The sequence below is a fragment of the Sitophilus oryzae genome, unplaced genomic scaffold (assembly GCF_002938485.1).
Source record: "Sitophilus oryzae breed Bouriz unplaced genomic scaffold, Soryzae_2.0 scaffold_815_pilon_pilon, whole genome shotgun sequence".
Classification (NCBI taxonomy): domain Eukaryota; kingdom Metazoa; phylum Arthropoda; class Insecta; order Coleoptera; family Curculionidae; genus Sitophilus; species Sitophilus oryzae.
Window position 1 is genome coordinate 5529663 of NW_022147434.1, and position 21504 is coordinate 5551166.

General features: G+C 30.3%; 1 protein-coding gene across 1 annotated transcript in view; it reads right to left on the minus strand.

The window, feature by feature from the left end:
- Window positions 1-21504, minus strand: part of LOC115889494 (probable cationic amino acid transporter) — a 357520-nt gene that overhangs the window by 135126 nt on the left and 200890 nt on the right. Inside the window, exon 2 of the mRNA XM_030909498.1 lies at window positions 2130-2292. Within this exon, the coding sequence (XP_030765358.1) occupies window positions 2130-2291 (162 nt within the window). The 5' untranslated portion in view covers window position 2292. The remainder of the gene's footprint in view (window positions 1-2129; window positions 2293-21504) is intronic.

The window sequence follows — 21504 nt, forward strand, 5'->3', positions numbered from 1 at the left end:
ATTTAGTAGAAAAATTTCACGAAACTGGTTCCGTTATGAATAAAAAGAGACAGAGGGAAAATCCTGTAGTAAATGAAGCTATGGAGGTATTCGTATTCGGCCAAGTTGCCATGGATAGTACGCTGAGTCTTGTACTGAGAGTACAAGAAAATTAGCCAATGAGACCTGGATCGGAGTGAATCGTACAAGTGTCCAAACGATATTAAAAAAACACAAGTTCCACCCGTACAAAATTCAGTTGGTACAAGAAGTCAACGAAGACGATTTTGATCGTCGCGGGCTGGTATTTTTGGAAATTCTATTGTGGGTCAGTTTAACGATATTGAGACCGCACCTGATCGTTCAACCTTGTGGCAAGTGAAAACATGCGTAAACATCTAGAAATAATAAGAAAAAATAGTAAATTGGTCGAAGGAATTTATCCTTATCATTTACTCTGATAAATGTTTAAATAAACTTTTCAAATTTCATATTTTCTCAATGACTCGACCGATTTTTAAAAATGAAGGGAAATATAGAGAATTGAAAGCTCTTTTCATTGCGGCGCCACTTGACCCCCTTCCCATTTGAAAAAAGTTGGGGGATGACACCCCCGCTTAGAGGGTTGAAGATTTTGCAATCATTTTTGGGGCAAAAGTTGTCTCCCTCACAAACAAAATTGACCTGTTTTTGGATTTTCTGAAAAAAAAAAAATTACCCTGACCGTTATGCCTTGCGGAACGTTTTCGACGGGCCACCCTGTATATTTAAAGGCGGACTCTCACGACTTGTGTACTTGATAAACATTTATTACTGGCATATATTTGCCATGTCGTGTGAGCGGTTTACTTTTGCGCAATTATTTGTCACTCTTCGCTCCGCGTGACAGTAAAGCTTGTTGAAAAAAATGTTGTTTACAAAGATAGTATAGTTGCCAAGTACGCAATTATTGGCGTACTTGCCAAGTACACGAGTCGTCAAAATCCGCCTTAATATATATTCTATGGTACTAAGGCAAAACCCGATAGTATTTCCATAATAGACCCCGCCCAAAAACCTAGTCCAGCAGTAAAGATATCGTTAAAGCGGTATAGAATGGAATTGGGAACTGCACCAGTTTTTGGCTTCAGTAATTACATGTATCAAAACATTATTGAACTCAATTTTTAAATTTTTAAAATCTATTTTAAAAAATTAATTTAATTATTTTTTTTAAATACAAAAATAAAATAATAAATATAATACATTTAAATAACCCTGTATACATAAAGGGGTTCATAGATTGTCTAGTACATTGCGAAATGCAGCAATGTGCAACATTTATTTTTTATTTAACATTTGAGTATTATACGACAAACATGGTTTTAAGACCTACGCATCTCATTATTTTTTTTAGTTTTCTTTAATTAGGTTTGGGATTAAAATACTTATTATTAATTATTAGTACAATATAAATGATGTGCAAAAATAAATAGTTTATTTTTTGTTTATTTCTCTTTACAATATTCGATTGTCAATTTTTTGGTTAAGATTAATTAAACTCAACTTCTTTTCAAATTGAAACTCGTACTCAGATGGTTTCTGTACTGCCCAGTGTGCGCGATCTAAGTGCGCGTACAGCCAGAAGAAGAACTCCAACTATGCAAACACTAGTGCAGAAATCCGACACTGATTTTTATTTACTTGTGCTATTTCCTCAAAAACGTTACGTGCATCCGAAGAGTGTAGGCAAAAAGAGGTAAGTCGTTTGAGTGCCCTGGTATATTTATTTTTCATTAGTTTCTTTTTTTCCAATTTTCATTCTTTTCATTCAATTCACAAAACCCATCTATATATGTTATTCAACATAATTATTTTTTATAACATTACTACCAACACATAGGTAATTTTTTATAATTTTTTGACTAAACATGAGCAGCATCTTAAATGTTTATATTTCAGGAAATTTTCTTTATAGTGCAATAAATTCACCCAAAATTCTTTGTTTTTAATAGTTGTTATTGTTGCCAGTAAACTATCTGCCAAACTACTCTAAAAAAGAAAAAAAAAATGCACAAGCAAATTTTTCCATCTTTGCCCAACAGCTAGTGATATGTAATTTGTTTGCCAGTGTTTGAGTTTTTTAAAAACGAATAAGTTCTAAAACTCACCGTTAATTTCTGTTTCCTGTCGTCTGATGCTTCTGGTATGGTTTCTTGTAAGCCTTCCACATTTTTCGTCCGAATAAGTTTACTAAATAGCACCAGACCATCTCTGCGGAGTGTTTCGCGATCTTTGGGTATGTTTGGTAAATTTGGTACACCTAGCTTCATTCTGAAACAATATTATTTACTTATGAAATATAATACTTGTTAAATATAAAAAAAATAATTTAAGTTATAGAGTCTGTTTATTTTCATATTTGGTGGCTCACTATAAAACTCAATGTGATAACCACATCAATGTCTTTATTGTATTTACAATAAAAATGACTTCATGTAATTTTTATACTTTATTCTCCAATTTTGTTTATTTTTCAATACATAACAACTAACAACACCATAACAACAAGCTACCCATAATTCTATGCTTCCAGGAAGGAGTTGTCAGCCTAGTTTTTGGCGCTATATTTAAATAATTCTTACAATATTAACGTTTTAATTAATATTTTATATAACCTGGATGTTCCGATAAACTTATATCCCGATTAAAGAGACTTTATGTTTATTAGTATTACATACCACAGTCTTTTACTTACTTAAACTAATACCTTTATAGCTTTTACTTTTCTTAATTTACATGGCAATAAAATATAACTTTTTTTTAGTTCGAATCATGCGGTATCTCCGTTATTAGTAAAGATAGAAGAATGCGGTTTGCACAAACCTGTCCCACTTTTTTGTCAAACGGAAGAATCCGTAAACAACATTTTCATAGCCCTCTCCGTTTCTGAGCTACAGGGTCTTTTTGAAAATTTTGCAATTTGGGGCACCCTCTGTAACTCTGTTATTGTTAAAGATATCGAGAAGGCGAGAACTGTTTATTGTAGAACTTTTTACGTAGAATACAGTGGCGTAGTCCATTATTCTACGAAAAGAATATTTTTAAAGATATCAACTAAAGTTATGTTTTATTAAATTGAATACTCTGTATATTTGTAAATTATACGATCTGGCTTGCCATAAGCTTTTCAAAAATATATATCACTCTATATTTATTTTCACTATTTACTGCAATATTTAAAAGTAATTATTAAAAGATTATATTTATTAGTAGGCCATAATTGATAAAGAAAGAAATTAAAGAATTATTAAAAGTATACTTCTATCTGTCTCTTGTTTTATTTTGGGAGTCACCAATAAATTCTTTATACTCTCTTGATACATAACTCCTGTTAACTCTCTAGCGGTATTTGTAAATTTTGGAAGCCATCGTTCCGGAACTTTTAAATATTCCTTTAGCTAATTTATGTGAAATATACTTTCAGCAAAATGGGGCTCCCTCTCACAACTTTGAAAATAATAGAATTTTAATTTTAATTTGGTTAAATTATTATTTCTCAAATCAATGAATTAGAACCAATGAACCCATATGAGGGCCTCTATGATTCCCGGAATTGTCCGTTCCCGATTTCTGATTTTGGGGTTTTTTGAATTATGAAATATATCGTGGCAATTTCAACAATGTCGAGCCTCTGAAAAATGCTTTAATAATGCAAGCTTATAGATATTTGCAAACCCATCCCGTAATAATAAATTCCGTTATAAAAAAAGGAAAACATATTCAGAGATTCAGTGGTAACAGTTCAAAAGTAAAATATATCAATCCCAAATAAAATGTTAAATGTGTATGACAATTTTAGTAAATACCGTTTTGATTTATGTGTTATTTAACACGGCCTACTAATAAGAAAATGGTATTTTAAATAATGCGGTAAATAGTGAAAATAAATATAAAGTGAGATATTTGTTTTGAGAAGCTCATAGCAAGACGGATCATATGATTTATAAATATATAGGGTGTTTCATTTGAAAAAAAAACTTTAGTTCATATTTTCAAAAATATTTTTTTCGTTGAACTACGCCACTCTATTCTACGTAAAATGTTCTACAAGAATCAGTTTTTACCTTTTCGATATCATTCACAAGAACGGAGATACGGGGCTGTCCTAAATTGCAAAATTTTTGAAAATACTCTGTAGCTCAGAAACGAAGAGAGCTATGCAAATATTGTTTACAGCATCTTCCGTTTGACAAAAAAGTGGGACAGGTTTGTGCACACCGCATCCTCCTATCTTCACTAATAATAGAAATACCGTATGATTTCAACCAAAATTGGACACCCTGTACTTGGAGAATCAAAAATAATAAGAATAATTACTGAACTACCGTATCACGATGTAATATATCAACTGCGTTGTTTTATATGGCTAACGTTTAACATTTTGATAACTAATAGGAAAAAAAACGTATAATAAAATAATAAAATATGCAAAAAACAGTTCATAATTGATTTATATACATTTACTTTGCCAGTGTGTTTTCTATATTGTTTTATAATAATAGGTTATCGATTTTAAATTTGTTCTTTAGGAATGAACTGCATAATTTTCTCATTTACGATTCTCATTTTATTAAAACTTTTAGGAATGTCATCTTTTATTTGTCTATTAATAACTTGTGTTATCCTATGTACTTTTTTTGTACAAACGTGTATGAAACTAATAAAAATAATTCACAGCACATTATTTTTACTAGATTAACATACAGGGTGTTTCAGAAAATATGTACCATCTCTGGTTAGGAGATTTCTCATCTAAAAATAAGACTTATTTTTCATATTAACATAGGTCCAATTCTGCTTTGTTTCGTAACTACAGGGTGTAAAAGTCTTAATAATCTTTAGATTTATTATAATTTTCTTCTTAGTACTTTTAGTGATTTTAATGAAATTTTGAGGGTAAAAGTTATTATAAGTGCTACATATTTTAATGCTAAAAAAGTGACAAAAAATTTATCAGGGACGTGCGTATGAGTTATCACTGAAATATTAAAAAAACATGTGCGCCATTGACTTTTTTCTTTTGATATCAAAATTGTGTAAGTCGTTTAATGCTAATTAAAAGTTATCTCTTGATATTTTGTCCAATTTGGCCTCCTTGATGAAATAAACGCAATTTTATTAATTACAATTAATAAAATTAAAATAAAAATAAAATTATTAAATCACATATTTAGTTAAGTTATAATTAAATATTATTACTATTAGTTATTATTACTAATAGTCCAACATACAGCAATTTCAAATAAAAAAAGGTATTTAAGATAATTACAAAGTTAACCTTAAAAAGTGTCATCAAAACATTCTGTAACTCTAAAACTATGCATTTCCATACCCATGTTTATAGGAACTTTTTTTCAAATTTTTTGATGATGGATCAATGAGTACTTATATAAAACTTTTGCAAGTTAATGATATTAATTTTTTTTAAAGGTTGCTATTAGACTTGGAATTATCTTATTTTTACGTGAAGAATCTCCCCACGAGAGATGGCACATGTTTTTTCGAAACACCCTGTATATTATAAATGTTTTTTAATGTATTGTAAAATAATTTAAAAAGATAATTACACACATTCTAATGAACAACTACTTTGTTGCACTGATATGTAGGAAACAGAAATTAAAATTAGCGGACCCAGTACTGTTTTAGAACCTCTCTAATTGACTTGATTTTCTATTCTAGATTAAAAAAAATATTGTTTACTTTCAAGTCGGCATTAATATTTTTATTTTTTAAGATTAGTTAAGCTTCATTCAGAACCTTGAAATTAGTGGACGAAATTAGTGGTTTCAATTAGCGTAGATATTTGTCCCTCTAATTTCAGTGTAAGTAGTCAGAACGTCAAAACGAGTGGTAGTAATTTTGAAATAGTGGAAAAAGTTAAACATTTGTTTGTATGTTTAAATTATACTTTAAAATTTACTAGTAAATTGCGAGATTATCATCCGTCAAGAGAAATTGATGTTAGAAAATATAAAAAGTTTATTGTTTTATAACCTAATTATTAGGCTCTATATATAATTTTTTTTACCGCAAGCTGTTGCTATTCTATTAATATTAATTATATTTTTTAGACATTGCAAATGATCGTAAATTTTCAAGTATAAAGTATAATTGAAATCACTAATTTATTCCACTAATTTCGAGGTTCTGAATAAAGCTTTACACTTTTGCCGGGTCCTGTGTAATTAATTAATTAGATCTATTTTTTTCTACTTCGACGGAAACGTTTTTACAGTTAAAACAGATAGCGTTCCCTAGAGAGGTAAATTCGTAATGTTCTAATTTTAGATCTAGGCTTCATCTCCTGCATTTACAATAGGACCTCTGGCCGAATTAATTACAAGTGTAATTGCTTTTATTAAATGTTGCCCTTACCTTAGCGAACGTTTTCCTTCAATCTATCTCAATTAAAAGTAAATATTTGATGCTTTTATTATGAGTATCTTTTACTAAGAAACGTTATTAAGTGAAATGATGTGATAATAAATAAAAAATGCTATCATTTTTCTTTATTTAAAATTGTTATGAAAATTCAGTAGTATATTATTTTTATATTTATACTTTCACAAACGTAATATATCCTCTATACAAGGGTGGGCCAAAAAAATCGACTGTTTTTTTCACTTTATATAAACCAAGCCTCAAAGAATTCTCTCCTAGTATGAGCTCTTAATTTAAATAGGAAGTTCTTCCGCCTTTTGGTTTTTTTATTTTTTCCTTATTATTAGAAATAAAAAGTCATATATCGGTATCTAGGATTTGGAAAAAATATCTCGTCTCATGTATTGTTAGTAAGAAATTGAATTCCCTACAAAAAAGTTTTCTTAGAATTTTTTTTTGTAAACCGATAAGTTCGAAAGTTATTATAGGTTGAAGTTTAATTATTTTAAGACAGTTTTCTTTTTTCTTATGAATTTTGTAACTCATGGTTTTGTAGAAAATTCACTGCCCTACAAAAATTGTTTATTATTAGTCAATTAAATTAACGGTTTAAAAGACATTCATCGTCAACTTCAATGCACAATAATTTTAACAGTTTTTGATTAAGAATTCGAACAATTCCAATTAATTTTATGAGCTTCGGGAAAATTTGTACAAATTTGAGTTTCTATGAAGAAATAAATGTTTTAAACTTATGTTAATATGTGTACGGAGCAGAATTTGTCATTCCTGCCGTACAGACATTCTAGAATATGTGATCCTAGTATTAGCTTGTCAAACAAGCAGGTAGTACGTATACTACCTAGTTTAATAGACTGTATTGTCAAGGATATTGGTTGGATATTTGAATAAAAAATAAATGTAGAACAATAACAAATAATATTTAATCCAATAAAAAAAATAAACACAATTTCCTACTATACTAAATCCTTACATTCTCTCATTCATACTCTTTATGCTAGACAAAAATTTATACTATCTGTTACAAGATCTTTGAAAATATAAAAAACTAAAACTTGATGATAAAAAAATTGCATGTAAATGTTCCAAATCACTTTCATTAAAAATTGTCATTAAAACCCTGTCATGAATAAATCTTCAAAATTCGTTACCTCACTTCTGAAGTTGTATTGGCGGTGAAAAGGTACAGCTGACCACAGTATAATACCCAAGGATTATATTATACTGCGCTATAAACTTCGCTGGCCGTTTAAACACACTTTGTATCACTCACTATTCACTGTTCGGAAGCTTATAGTCTAGGAAAAAACTATATCTAGCCTAATACTACTAACAAATGCTGGTTTCTGAAAGAGTAGTTACCTAGCACTAAACTTCCGCGTTTACTGAATAATTTAATTTTCTTGGCTTGGAAAAATTAGAATTTCTTGGAGCAGAAAAGTAAAACTTGTGTATGAGACGTAAAATAACAGGCGTATTTTTCGTTGTTTCTTGGTGCAGAAACTCTTATAATTTTTGTTCACCGGCGCGTGAAAACTTTGAAAATCTGGTGGTGGTGGTACTACCCTTGTCGGTGAGAGACTCAGTTCGATTCTTTACTTTTACTAGTTCCTTGGTGCAGAAACATATCTTTTTTGTTCAGTGGCGCGTGAAAACTGAACCGTAGCAGGGTACGGTCGCGGGTCTCTGCGATACTACCTTTCTCGTCGAGAGACAGAGTTAGGCCCTTTTATTTTTTCCCGCAAAATGGTCAGTTGTCCCGTATGGTACGTGATGTACGTGACCATTTTGCAGCCACATTTTCTTCTGGAAATCATACTTTCGTCGTGACTTTCTCTTCGTATTTTAGGGTGATTTTATTGGCGGGAATTTCCGAAGGAGTATATTTTTATAGCTTGCTTTGTTCGCAACAATATGTTTGGGTACATTGAAACAAAAAATGATTGCATTCTTTCTAACTTAGAGTCAATGATTCATTAAATTTCGAGTAAATAACGTTTTTGTGACTAATTCAATATTAAAAGTATTGATCTAGAAGAAAAAAAAATTTTATCAATTTTTTTTTATTTAACCCTTAAGTACTCGCGTATGTTTTACAGATGTAAGAACTCGCGTGGCGCCTGGGAGGCGCCAGGGTAAATAATTAGTAGAATTTATTTAAGTTGTGCATTTTTATATACTAAAATAAATTAAATACAGATATTTAGGCATTGAATGAATATGTAATACGTTTATCTCAAAAAAAGCTGCTTACATAAATGGTTTAGATGAAGTTTTATTTCTAAATGCCTAATCGGCAAAATTTAAACCTAGTGCCGCTAGTAAAAAAAATTAATGATTTTGAAAACATTTATTACATACATTTTTGGAATGGTCTTAACATATATGTTTTACATATGGTCTGAACAATTAAAATATATTTGTTTTTAGTGTCTATTTTTTTTATCTAGGGCATATATAGCTCAGACCGTAGAGGCTCCAGAGAGCTCCCATTGTTTATAATATACGTGAAACAAATTAATGTTCTATTGAATTTTCTTGAAGTCTATAGCATTTTTAAATATTCCCTCCAGGAATACACAAACGACCATTGGAGTATGCATAAAGCAATAAAATATATTTAAGTTTAAAATTTACTTACTGCGAGTACCTACTACTGCGAGTAAGGGTTTATTATCAACCGAGATATAATTGAATTGGAATTGTTCGAATTATTTTTTATTCTTCAAGATGAAACCTTTTTATTCTTCAAGATCAAGGTTGCGCTTGGAGGACAAATATTATCTAAAGAGAAGGGCATCTCCTCATAAATATTTTAGTCATAATTATACCAATAACTTTTTGTACTGGTTAATATGGTTAAAACTATGCTTAGTACTATTATCCGGTTGGAAACTTTATAGACTACCTTTCTAAAAAAATTAAAAAAGTAAAAATGCAAAGAAACTAAGTTTTCTAAGTATACAAAATATATCTGTAATTTATATCGTTATTTAACTTTTTTGAAGAAAAAAAAACTTTTGTAAAGTTTAATGGGTATCTTATGTATCTACGGAATTTTTATGTAAATATATTATCTGAGTTTTATTATAGAAATACTTGATTAAAATTGCTATCCCGTTAAATCCAGTATGACAAAATTTACATCCTTCCTTGAAAAAAAAAATATTTTTTTAATTTTATTTTTATATTTTTCATAATTTGTTAATTTGTGATTCTCAATTATTTATACAGGGTGGTCCCAACTGTATTCCGGAAACTTCGGCAGCATACTCTGCACATAAAAATAATTAAAAAGCTCGTATAAATGTATGTCATAAAATGCTTAATTTCGGAGATACAAGGTGCAGATATTTTATTTTTATTTTGATTTTTTGTCAAATAATTTCTGAAGTAACGTCAATATTTGGATGACAATTGGTATCTGGAAGATTTTTGATATGAGAAATTTGATTTTGATGTCAATATGGTTCCTATTTGTAGGGGGCGCCATCTTCATATTTTTTAACTGGATTGAAGATTAAAAACTTTTCGTCCGTACCAGTATTAAACTACTGAGTAAAAAATAAACATTTACGACGTTTTTTACGTAAAACAGGTCTTTTGGTAAAAATCGCTATGAGTATGCTCTCGAGATATTTGGAATCAATATTATCAATACCTGTCATTATTGACATAAATTAAACATGTTGACTAAATAGTTACTAGATTGAAATTATAAATTTGAAACAGGAACTGTTTTATCATCATTTTTTCACAGAAAACTTTATGATTAATTAAAAAAAAATCAAATTTATAATTTCAGTCAAATAAATATTTATGCTTAGTACTATTATCCGGTTGGAAACTTTATAGACTACCTTTCTAAAAAAATTGAAAAAGTAAAAATGCAAAGAAACTAAGTTTTCTAAGTATACAAAATATATCTGTAATTTATATCGTTATTCAACTTTTTTGAAGAAAAATAAACTTTTGTAAAGTTTAATGGGTATCTTAGGTATCTACGGAATTTTTATGTAACTCCGGCAAAAGGAAAGAACTTTGATCAGGTGATACTATCTGTCATAACTTAAGAAATTAAAACAACATTTCATAAGATTTTTGATAGTACAAAGGTATATCAAATGATATTATAATACATAGTACTTACATGTTTTAAATAATAATGAAAAACTACAAATAGTGTAAAATAAAAATACAAACCCGCTACAAAATGTAGATATTTTTAGTTATTTTCTTGTAAATATATCAAAATAAATTATTTGAAATCTCAAGCAAATCCAATTGTTTTAACATACTTTTTTTCAGTTGATGTTTTGGCGTTAGAGTGTTACTTTGACAAATGTGTTTTTATTATATTCAAGGTGCAACTAATTTATAATATTAAATATGATATATGATTTTGTGTTATCTATAAAATTAATCAGTTGCGACTTATTACTATTGACTTCTCCAGAAGCATTTAGGCCTATATAAAATTTATGATTAATTGCAAACAATAACATACCTACAATTTTTGACTTTTCATATAATTGATGTGTAACTTTTTTTTTCAAACGTTAAAAAAGTATTAATTTTTGGGACGTGACAATATAAAAAAGTAATTTTAACGCCTAGGCATAAAAGTACGAAAATTCAGGGAGCGTAACCATTTCTCGATATATAATTACATACAAGGTGTGGCTTTTAAATATTTTCATATTATTTGGAACATTTTAAATTGTTTAAAGTTATTAGGGGCATTCGAAAAAAAACATTGCATGTTCTATTCGGAGTAAAAATGACTTTTTGAACCTCAGCTGTATGTCGGACTCGCTGACGCTCGTCAAACATTTTTACTTCTATTTTTATAAAAATTATATTTATTTTTTATAATAGAAAAAGAATTAGAAACTGTTTCTTAAAAATGTAAAAAAATGTTAAAAGTTAGTCATATTTCTATGAAACTTTAATTAACAATAAAACGTAAAAATTCATACAATATTTAAATAATTCATTAAAAATAACTAATTAAATTTTATAGAACGAACCGAAAAGGTATAGAATGTTAATTAGGATAATATTATTTAACGGAGATAAACTGAAGGTAAATTAACCTGATTGTTTACCTTTGAAAATCCTAATTAAAACTGATTGTTACTACAGACAACAGTAAGGTTAAGTTGCTAAAATAATTACAATATTAGAGGTAAATGTTTTATTCTATTCTGGCGATTTAAACTAAGCGCATTAGTGAAAGCTACTACATAGAAAAGTACATAATTGGAATAAAGACTAAGCAAAATTCTAAAGTATTACTTCAGATCAAATATAACGTAAAAAGTTTATGAAAAACTAAAAAATATGAAAAGTTTTGTATTTAAAACACAAAGAAAATTAAACACTACTAATCAATTGAGTCTACAAATGAATCGCTTATTTGTGAAGGGATATAACTCACCATTTTAGGAAAAATGAGTATATGATGAAATTTTGTTTTCTAAACAGCGACTAATTGTTTAATAATGATTTGATAGAAGTCCCGGCTAGCTGTTCTAGTAATAGCCTTCTATTAATATTTCGTTTATTTTTGAAAGGATATATGTCGGTAACTTATATCTTTTCATAAATTTAATTCGGTTTCCATAAATAAGTTCGGGAGACCCTAAGTAGATACTTGCTGCAAGTGTGAAGAGCTTGATCTTAAAGCAAACAGTTCCACGTTGAATGAAGCAGCAAAGAAAACTGCATTAGTTGAACTTGCAGTCCACAAAGGGCATTCTAAAAAATTTCATAACAGTATTAAGAAGACGGCAGAACTATGTTCAAAAGATGACACCGTGCTCGGACTTTGCTTTGATTATATGCAAAAGATTTCTTTCCCATCCATTCCCGTGCAAGACATATTTTACTTACGCCAGCTTTCTGTATTTCCATTCAGTATTTGAAGAATAAAACAGCACAGGTCTTTCTTTATCATGAGGGTATTGCTAAAAAAGGGCCAAATGAAACACGCTCTTTCATCCTAAAGTACATAAAGCAAAATATTCCAGCTACAGTGAAGGAACTTCATCTTTATAGCGACGGACATCTTTATAGCGACGGCGGAGGCCAGAACAAAAACAATGTAATGATCAGATTCTGCCTCGCCCTCACAGATACAGGCAAGTTTGAAAAAGTTTTTCACAAGTTTCCTATTCGTGGTCACTCATTTCTACCTTGTGACCGAGATTTTGGGTTGGTCAAACGAAAAATGAAGCATACAGACAGACTGTACACGCCAATGGAAATTTGTGAAGTTATGTGCAATTCCAAAACAGAGAGGAAATTTACTGTGAAAATTTATTGTTTATCGTTGGAAAGTGGTGGAAAAACTACTCCAAGGTCCGAAAAAGAATCATGGTTTCATGGAGTTCTGATACGATCACACAAAAAAGGCAGCGTTGAGGCTTTAAAATACATCCATGGAATAGAAAAGTACCTTTTACAAACAATCAAGTTGTGAGAATTCCGGATCAATGAGCCTATGTAGAAAAAAAGGTTCCAATTAATATAAAAAAATTAACGATCTTTGAAAAGCACTTCAATATATTCCTGAAAATAATAAAGATATATATAGGTCGTAGAAACCAGGTATGGATTGGCCAAATACGGAAAGGGAAACTGAAATAATTAAATTTTTAGGTTCATATTTTATTGTAAATCATGCTTTTCTTCAAGTTTAAAGTTTCAGTTCCTTTGTTCTATATAGCTGTAAAATAGCTCTTATTTATTTGTTGAAACTACTTAAATAAAGTCGGAATTTCTACAGTTTAGTGTGTCTTCTTCCCGTCAATTCGTGAATGGATATAAGTCAGGGAAATTCAAATTTCTCAGAAAATAACATGATGCTTCAAAAATTAAAAAAAAAAACAAAAGAAGTGCTAACATTTGACAAAAATAACAAATGTCTTTAAAAACATAACTATTTTTTAATAGGTTTTTATTTTTTAATAGGTTATTGTTTTAAACATATTTTCTCATTTTTCTCAAAACCTGAATGACTTATATCCTTTCACAAATAAGCGATTCAAATATCATACTAAGGAAAAAAAACTTGATGTAAAATAGCATATATTATATTACTGTGGTTTTATACATTTTTTTTATCATACGTTACATATTTTAGTTTTAAATAATCTAAACTGATTTTACACCCTGTCTGTTTTTTTCGCTACTGAAAAAGAACTCTACAAAATAAAGTAGTTATTTTTTGTAAAATGATTGTATGTACAGGGTGGCGCCTCTCACACGCCGCGGAAGGTCCAAGGAGAACGGTAGTTTATATCAAAATAAAATTTTGGCGGCATATGTAGGTTAATTGAAAGCATTTTATAAAAATATATAGAATTATACTGGGTGTCCCCAAAAAAGTTACACATCAAAGTTGCGTTTTTTCTAATGGAACACCCTATATATTAATTAATTTTCGGATTCTAGGAAAAAAATAAAGGCGAGTTTTATTAAAGAAGCATATACCTAAAATCTAATGATTTTGACATATTTCACATTTTGTGAAAATGAAGAGTAAATTTTAAATTTCGATACCTAAATTTTAGTTAACCTTGTATAGCCTGATATTTAATTACAGTAACCGTTGTATGTTAAATCAAATTGAAATTTGACCCGAAAAGATATACAGGGTGAGACAAAATTAATATGGAATACTAATCAGTTTTAAAAGCAAGTTACTCCTTTATTTTAAATGGATCACCCAGTATATTATTACGGTGTTCAATGGGGAATTTATATATATCTTCAAAATATTATTAAGGTTGCCTGTCCCTCAAACAAAGATTTTCCTAGATATTCTATTTTTTATGATTTTGCGTCAGGAGATCTTTATTATTTGAAAAAATCTAGGTGGCTGTGATATACTTACCTCTTGTTAATTTAACAAAAATTAAAAATTGTAGGAGATACACGTTTAAAACATATTTTAATTATTACAGATTAGTCCGAGTATGTGATATACTTCTCTTACAAAACTCACCTTTATTTTTCTCCCAGAATCCGAAAATCAATTAATGTATAGGGTGTATCAATACAATAAATACAACTTTGATATATAGTTTTTTTTTGAGGACACCCTATAGAATTTTCTGTATTTTTAAAAAGTGCTCTGAATTAACCTACATATGCTGCCAAAATTTAATTTCAATACAAACTGTCGTTCTCCTTGGAGCCTTGGAGCCTCCATGAGAGGCGCCTAACCACCCTGTACTAATAAGCCACAAAACACAAAAGCTGTATTGTGAACGAGGCAGCTTTTAGTGGCTTCATTTTACAAACTAGATTTTTTTCACTAAATAAAACCCTTTTATTATAGGTAAATTACATTATACGAGTGTGATATATTTCCGAGGTCTGCTCGGTCCAGCGTGCTTTTACCTAATAGTTCAAATTGGTGCATATGACATGCCTCATAATTTATCACTTGTTATGCAGAACCTGTACTTGGCGTCTTCTGCCAGCGCTATTTTCTGCATGTTTAGTATCAACCCGCATTACCTTATGCACTGTTAGATATTCATATGCTGTTTATTTGTTAAATAGCCATATTCTAACATATGAACATATGAACATTAAACAAAAAAAAAACTGTATTTTCTTCTAAAGATTATTTCATTGATTTTCATCTATGCTTTTAACAATTTTCAAAAATAAGTGTATTCACCGAGTACGTCTCAAAAGTGGCTCACCCCTATAACTTTATTACTTATTCTGATAAAACAACGAGATTTGGTATTTTAGTACATATACTAGATTTGAATAGATCATATACTAGATTTGAATCTAGATTTGACTAGAAAAATAGATTTGATCGTCTAATGTTTTTAGTGTCTTGTCCTGGCCGGTTAAAACATGCCCAAATCTTATTTATAATCATATGTCAATTTTTTCTAATGTAACGAGGGTGGCTCATTAGCATATTTGGAAAAAGCATTTTTTACCAATAATTTGATACCAGACACTTGGTATTTCGAGTCAAATTATCGTTATGAACCGCAGGTTACAATTTAAAATAAACCATATGCGAAAATGTCAAAAGTTGACATATGATATGTCATTCTATTCAGAGTGTCATTTTCTATCGAATAAAGTAAAAAAATACCGAGGTTGCCATTTAAAAATCCAATGTTGTAGTCATTTCCGGTGAAACCGGAAGTGATCGAAAACAATTGAATATGTCAGTAAATCCTAATTCATATCATAATATAAATTAGATAAGTAAAAAATTATTAATATAAATTAGATAAGTAAAGTAAAAAAATACCGCGGGTGCCATTTAAAAATCAAATGTTGTAGTCATTTCCGGTGAAACCGGAAGTTTCGATAAAAAGTTACACTCTGAATAGAATGACATAACATATGTCATCTTGTGACATTTTTACATATTATGGTTTATTTGAAATTGTAACCTGCGGTTCATAACTATAATTTGACTCGAAATACCAAGTGTGTGGTATCAAATTATTCGTAATAAATGCTTTTTCCAAATATGCTAATAAGTCACCATCGTTCCATCTGAAAAAATTAACATTTGATTAAAAATAAGATTTGGGCATCTTTTAACCGGCCAGGACAAGACACTATAAACATTAGACGATCAAATTTATTTTTCCAAGAGTCTTTGATTAAAAATTAGTGTTTTCAACACAGCTATGGCATTCTAATTTGAAATTTAACCGTAATAATAAAATAAGTGACCGAAAAAAATTGAATAATTAATAGATCTTGTTTTTTATCTGAAAAAATAAAAAAGTTATAGGGGGTGAGTCACTTTTGAGACGCACCCGGTATAGTTCACGAAAATTTATATTTTCTATTAAACAACAATTGAATATTACTTTCGGTATAAACGGCGAAGTTTAAATTTAATACAAAAAATATTTTAATGCTAAATAATAAAATTACTTCAATTCTATAAATTTCTTCTAAAACAGATATATCCATTCAACTAAACAAATTTTCAAAATTGTTGCAAGCTAATATTTTTTTTGAGAACCATGTTGTATCTTAAAACGATATTTCTATAAGCGATATCAAATAAACTTTAAGTTACGTTATTGAGAGTGTAGCCCAGAGCCTATACAGGCCGAGGTTCAGCAAATTAGAGACAAGCTGAAATTTGGCATGGAGCTTCATTTTGTAGATCTTTAAACATCCTGAAACCCCAGCGATGAAGCGTTGAGCCCGTCACCCCAAAACCACCCCTACAAGGGGTAAAAAGGTGGCCCTTTTTTTACTTTTTCTTTAATAACTCTAAAACTACGATTTTAAGAAAAAAAGTCACGAGTAAAAAATTGAAGAGAAGAAAATTTCCTACCACAAAGATAAACAACCAAAATGTTTAGAATTTCAGTGGCGCAGGTGCGAATTCTTTAATTTAGGAGGATTGTTTTAATAACCCACCATTCTGTGTTTAACTTCAAATGAGAGCATTTTTGAGATAAATCTCGAAACCAAAAAATTTATTAGAATACAAGTTCCTATAAAAACGATATTTTTAATAAAGCTAAGTTACCAAAGGCGGAGATAATTTTTTTAAAGTGCGTTTTTTACATTTTAAAAACATTGAATAAGAAAAATTGTAGTTTTACAAATAATTTCCCATGAAATAGGTATATTGAAAAATTTACACGTTTAATAACAAAATAAGAAAAACCTTAGGTCAAAAATAGGATAACTTATCTTAAGGATAGTCCGGACACTTCCACATTTTTTGTTGGGTTCATACGTAATGCCACTGCATTGACCATATGCCATAGTGCAGGTGAGTCCCATTCGCTTGTATGTACATGCTTTTTTACATCCTCCCGAAGAGCAATTGCAAAAAAATTTCTCTAAAACCCATGTAGGAGCAATGGGCTGGTCTGAATGTATTGGATTCATCTCTCGATTTTTCAGATTCCAACCCCAATCTTGCGGTGGTAAATTGTTATTTAACCAAGCCTGTACTTGTAAGTCAAAAATGAGAATTTAGTTTAACATTTGAATGCAAAATAAATTTAACATACCTGATGAAAAACTCTTAAGTCCATGATATTTCGCACTATTGGAGGTAGGTGGTAATGATGCCAAGTTGAAGTTGGTATTAAGACTTCTTTTAGCTACGTACTGTTGATAAAGCATGTATTTTTGTCGAGTTTTTAACATATGCTGCTATAAAAAACTGAGATGTAACTTCTTCTAACTTCTCCTTTCTCTAATCGGGAATATAAATTTCTTTTAATAGCTCACATAACTTTTTCTTCTGGATGGTGTTCTCTAAATTAATCTTCCCTTTATTGAACACAGCAGACGTTGTGTCACAACCAGATATAGCGTAGACACTAAGAATCATATTCTTCAGATCCCCCAATTTTTGTTGTAAGGCCGATATGTCGATTATTTTATTTGGTTTTGACACCTTTCTCCGGACTAATCATAAACAGTCTCTTGTGGCAATAATGAATCAGTAACACTATAATGTCCGTATCTTCGCTAACTACTGCTACAGTCCCTTCTGGTAAAATGTCACTTATTGCTACCGCTGTAGTTACAATAAGAGTATCGGCATCACCATTAGCGAATTTAACATTGATTCCATTTTCCAACAATACTTTTCCGAGCGCAAGAATGAAGTTGCTTTTGTTGGTGTTGTTTGACAAAAAATCTGCTTTTGGTACCTTCACTGCAGATAAATTCGAGAAAGATACAATTGGTACCATTTTCTTACCTGCAGATCTGCGATACTGCTTTCACAATTTGGTCTGTATCTCTTCATAGCCATCAAAACAACAGTCACATTTTTACCATAGTGATATGTTATATAATTATAGTATTGGGAAAACAGATCTGAAAATATCGCAGGGTACAGGCTTGGTTAAATAACAATTTACCACCGCAAGATTGGGGTTGGAATCTGAATAATCGAGAGACGAATCCAATGCATTCAGATCAGCCCATTGCTCATACATGGGTTTTAGACAAAATTTTTGTAAAGGCTGTAAAAAGCATGTAGATGCAAGCGAATGGGACTCACCTGCACTATGGAATGTGGTCAATGCAATGGCATTACATGTATGAACCCAAGAAATGTGGAAGTGACTGAGGACTATCCTTAAGACAAGTTATCCTATTTTTGAGCTAAGGTTTTTTCTTATTTTGTTATTAAACGTGTAAATTTTTTCAATATACCTATTTCATGGTAAATTATTTGTAAAATTGTAATTTTTCTTATTCAATGTTTTCAAAATGTAAAACGCACATTTCAAAAAATTATCTCCGCCACTGGTAACTTACCTTTTTATTATTAAAAAAGATTGTTTTTAGAGGAACTTGTATCCTAATAAATTTTTGGTCTCGAGATTTATCTCAAAAATGCTTTCATTTGAAGTTAAACACAGAATGGTGGGTTATTAAAACAATCCTCCTAAATTAAAGAATTCGCACCTGCGCCACCGAAATTCTAAACATTTTGGTTCTTTACCATGTGGTAAAAATTTTCTTCTCCCCTTGTAATTTTGGTTTTCGTGACTTTTTCAACCATAAAATTCAGGATGTTTAAAATTATTGAAGAAAAAGCTAAATGCAAGTTGCAGCTTTACCTAATTGTGAAGGTCACCCATGTAAAACAAAGTATATATCGGCCCTGAGCTAGTGTTAGTATTAAATTCGTTGTTACCACCCATGGACATATTCAGCGCCGGGCTGACTAACTGAAACTTAAATTTTCCGCTGGCAATTCAGGTGGTAGCTCTGCTGTAAAAAATGTCAACTTACCATATTTATTTATTTATTTTCTGACATTTTGATTCGTTTTGACACTTTAATTTTATATTATTAGTTTTTCGTTTAAGTGAATTGTGTTGTGATACTTTAAGGTTAATTTTTTTTACTAGCAGAAATTGCTAACCCAACCTAACCTTATTAGAATATTTTTGAACGGGAAAGCGGTAATAGTGGCCCTTTATGTCCCTTTAGTTCTATTAAAGAGGTAAGTTTTGTTGATGTAAATAATAACTGTTTATGTATTTATAATTAATTCATTTTTGTTTTCTAAAACGCTGTGTCGGTTTATTTGGCATGATCTATAAATGTTTATTTTGGAACTATTCTATTCTAAAGGTAGTATTAACAGAGCGTCTATTTTATACAGGCACACCACACGAATCGTATTCTACTTAAATACAGCCAAATTATTGAACTCTATCACGCAAATAGCAGGAAGTATTATCATCTCCGTGAGCAATTGGTATGAATTAGGTGTGTTTATGATATTATCTTAATAATAGTATAGGTACATTTAAATGATAATTTAGCATAGTACAAAATAACCGTAGACCGTAAAATAATCTATAAATAAACATGTAACATGCAAAATTCAGGAATCCCAATGCATGGAATGTTGAATGAATAATAATAAAAAATTAATAAGGTAACCTACGTAGCAAGTAGATACGACATAATTTTGTTTTGGGTTCCAGACTACAGGTACATCGAGGTGAACGAACGCGCTGATAAACATGCAAGGCAATGATCGTGCTTTGGGGTATATTTATACAGGTGAGTCTTAAATAAGTGCAAATATTTTTAGGGATAGTATTGACCCCAGAAAGACGATTATGAGGTTTTCTCGCGAAAAAGAAAATTTTGAAAATTCGGAATTTTTTTGAAATTGTTTTTTAGTTTTTAGTTAAAAAAACATATTTTCGTGATAATATTGCCACATAAAGAGCAGATTAAATTTATAAGAAAGAAAACTTTTTTAAAATTTAAGCAAAAAACATTTCTTTTGGAAATTTTCAAAGTAAAATAAGTCAGTTATTTGGGACTTATTTGACAAAAATGGTAAAAAATATGTTTCTTTTGTCGAGATCTCCCAGCCCTGAAAATATTTGCACTTATTTAAGACTCACCCTGTATATCAGTAGAAATGTTTACTCCTCTCAAAACCATAAAAATGACCTGATTTACCTCCCTTTTCTTTCTATCGCGAGTAGTAATTGGAAAACTTTAAGTACTTGCAGAAAAGGAAGGAAAACTTGGCCCCAATACAACCTTAGTATTCTCTAAGATTGTATTCCTTAAGCGAATTATGAGTTCTTTCAATAGGAAGTTATTCCTATTGGAAGAGCTCATAATTCGCTTAAGGAAATAGACAGGTCATACGGCGGTATATACACTGGACAATTGGTAAACATGTCGTGACAATGGGCATCCCTTTTATCAAAATTTGCCGAAGCTGCAAGAATCCCAATGAAGTGGAAACAGTCCTTCGTTTCCTATGCCGCTGCTAGGATTTTTTATAGAATCCAAAATTGTTTTTTCGGAGGCGATAGTTTCGTAAATCTTGAAATATGTTGCCGGGGTTGAAAGTAAGAACTTATAACGGAAGTTATTCGTTTCCTGAATGCCACCGAATGGCTATAAACACTTAACAATACAGTTGTACCACCCCTAGGGTCTCAGAGTGACTGGTATGAAAACGGCAAATTGGGCTAATTGGAGTTCGACAAATTTATATTGGCTACTTTAACCAACCAACCAACCAATCAAGTCAACTTTGTGTTGTCAGTGCTAGTCTGGACGGGGCTTACTGTTCTACACTAGGTCCGAAGCGCGGTTCACAGCGATATAACGCCGATCAATCGACTTTGCGAATGTTTAAATCATACCTAAATAACGAGATATCCCATCTAGAAAGAATCTCCTTTTAGAAAAGACTTAACGACTTAAGTCGACTTAAAAAGATTTAAGTCTTTTTATAAAAGACTTTTTCCGATTTTTATCTATTTTTATGATACATTTTTAACCGCAGCATTATCTTTTTTTTCAATTGTTAGGCGGCAGCTAAGCAGCAGAATAAAAAAACAATGCTCAATACCACTAGCAAATACAACGTTAGTTTTTAAAAATCGATTTTGATTATTTGTCCTGTTACGTGTGCGTAGTGAGTTTGTTCTCTTTCAAGTGAATCTCCGACTCCGTTATGTAGCCCTAAAGACAAACTAAAGGAATTTATCTCGAATATATTGGAGAGTACCTTAAAATCCTCCAGCCCTTAGCTTATGA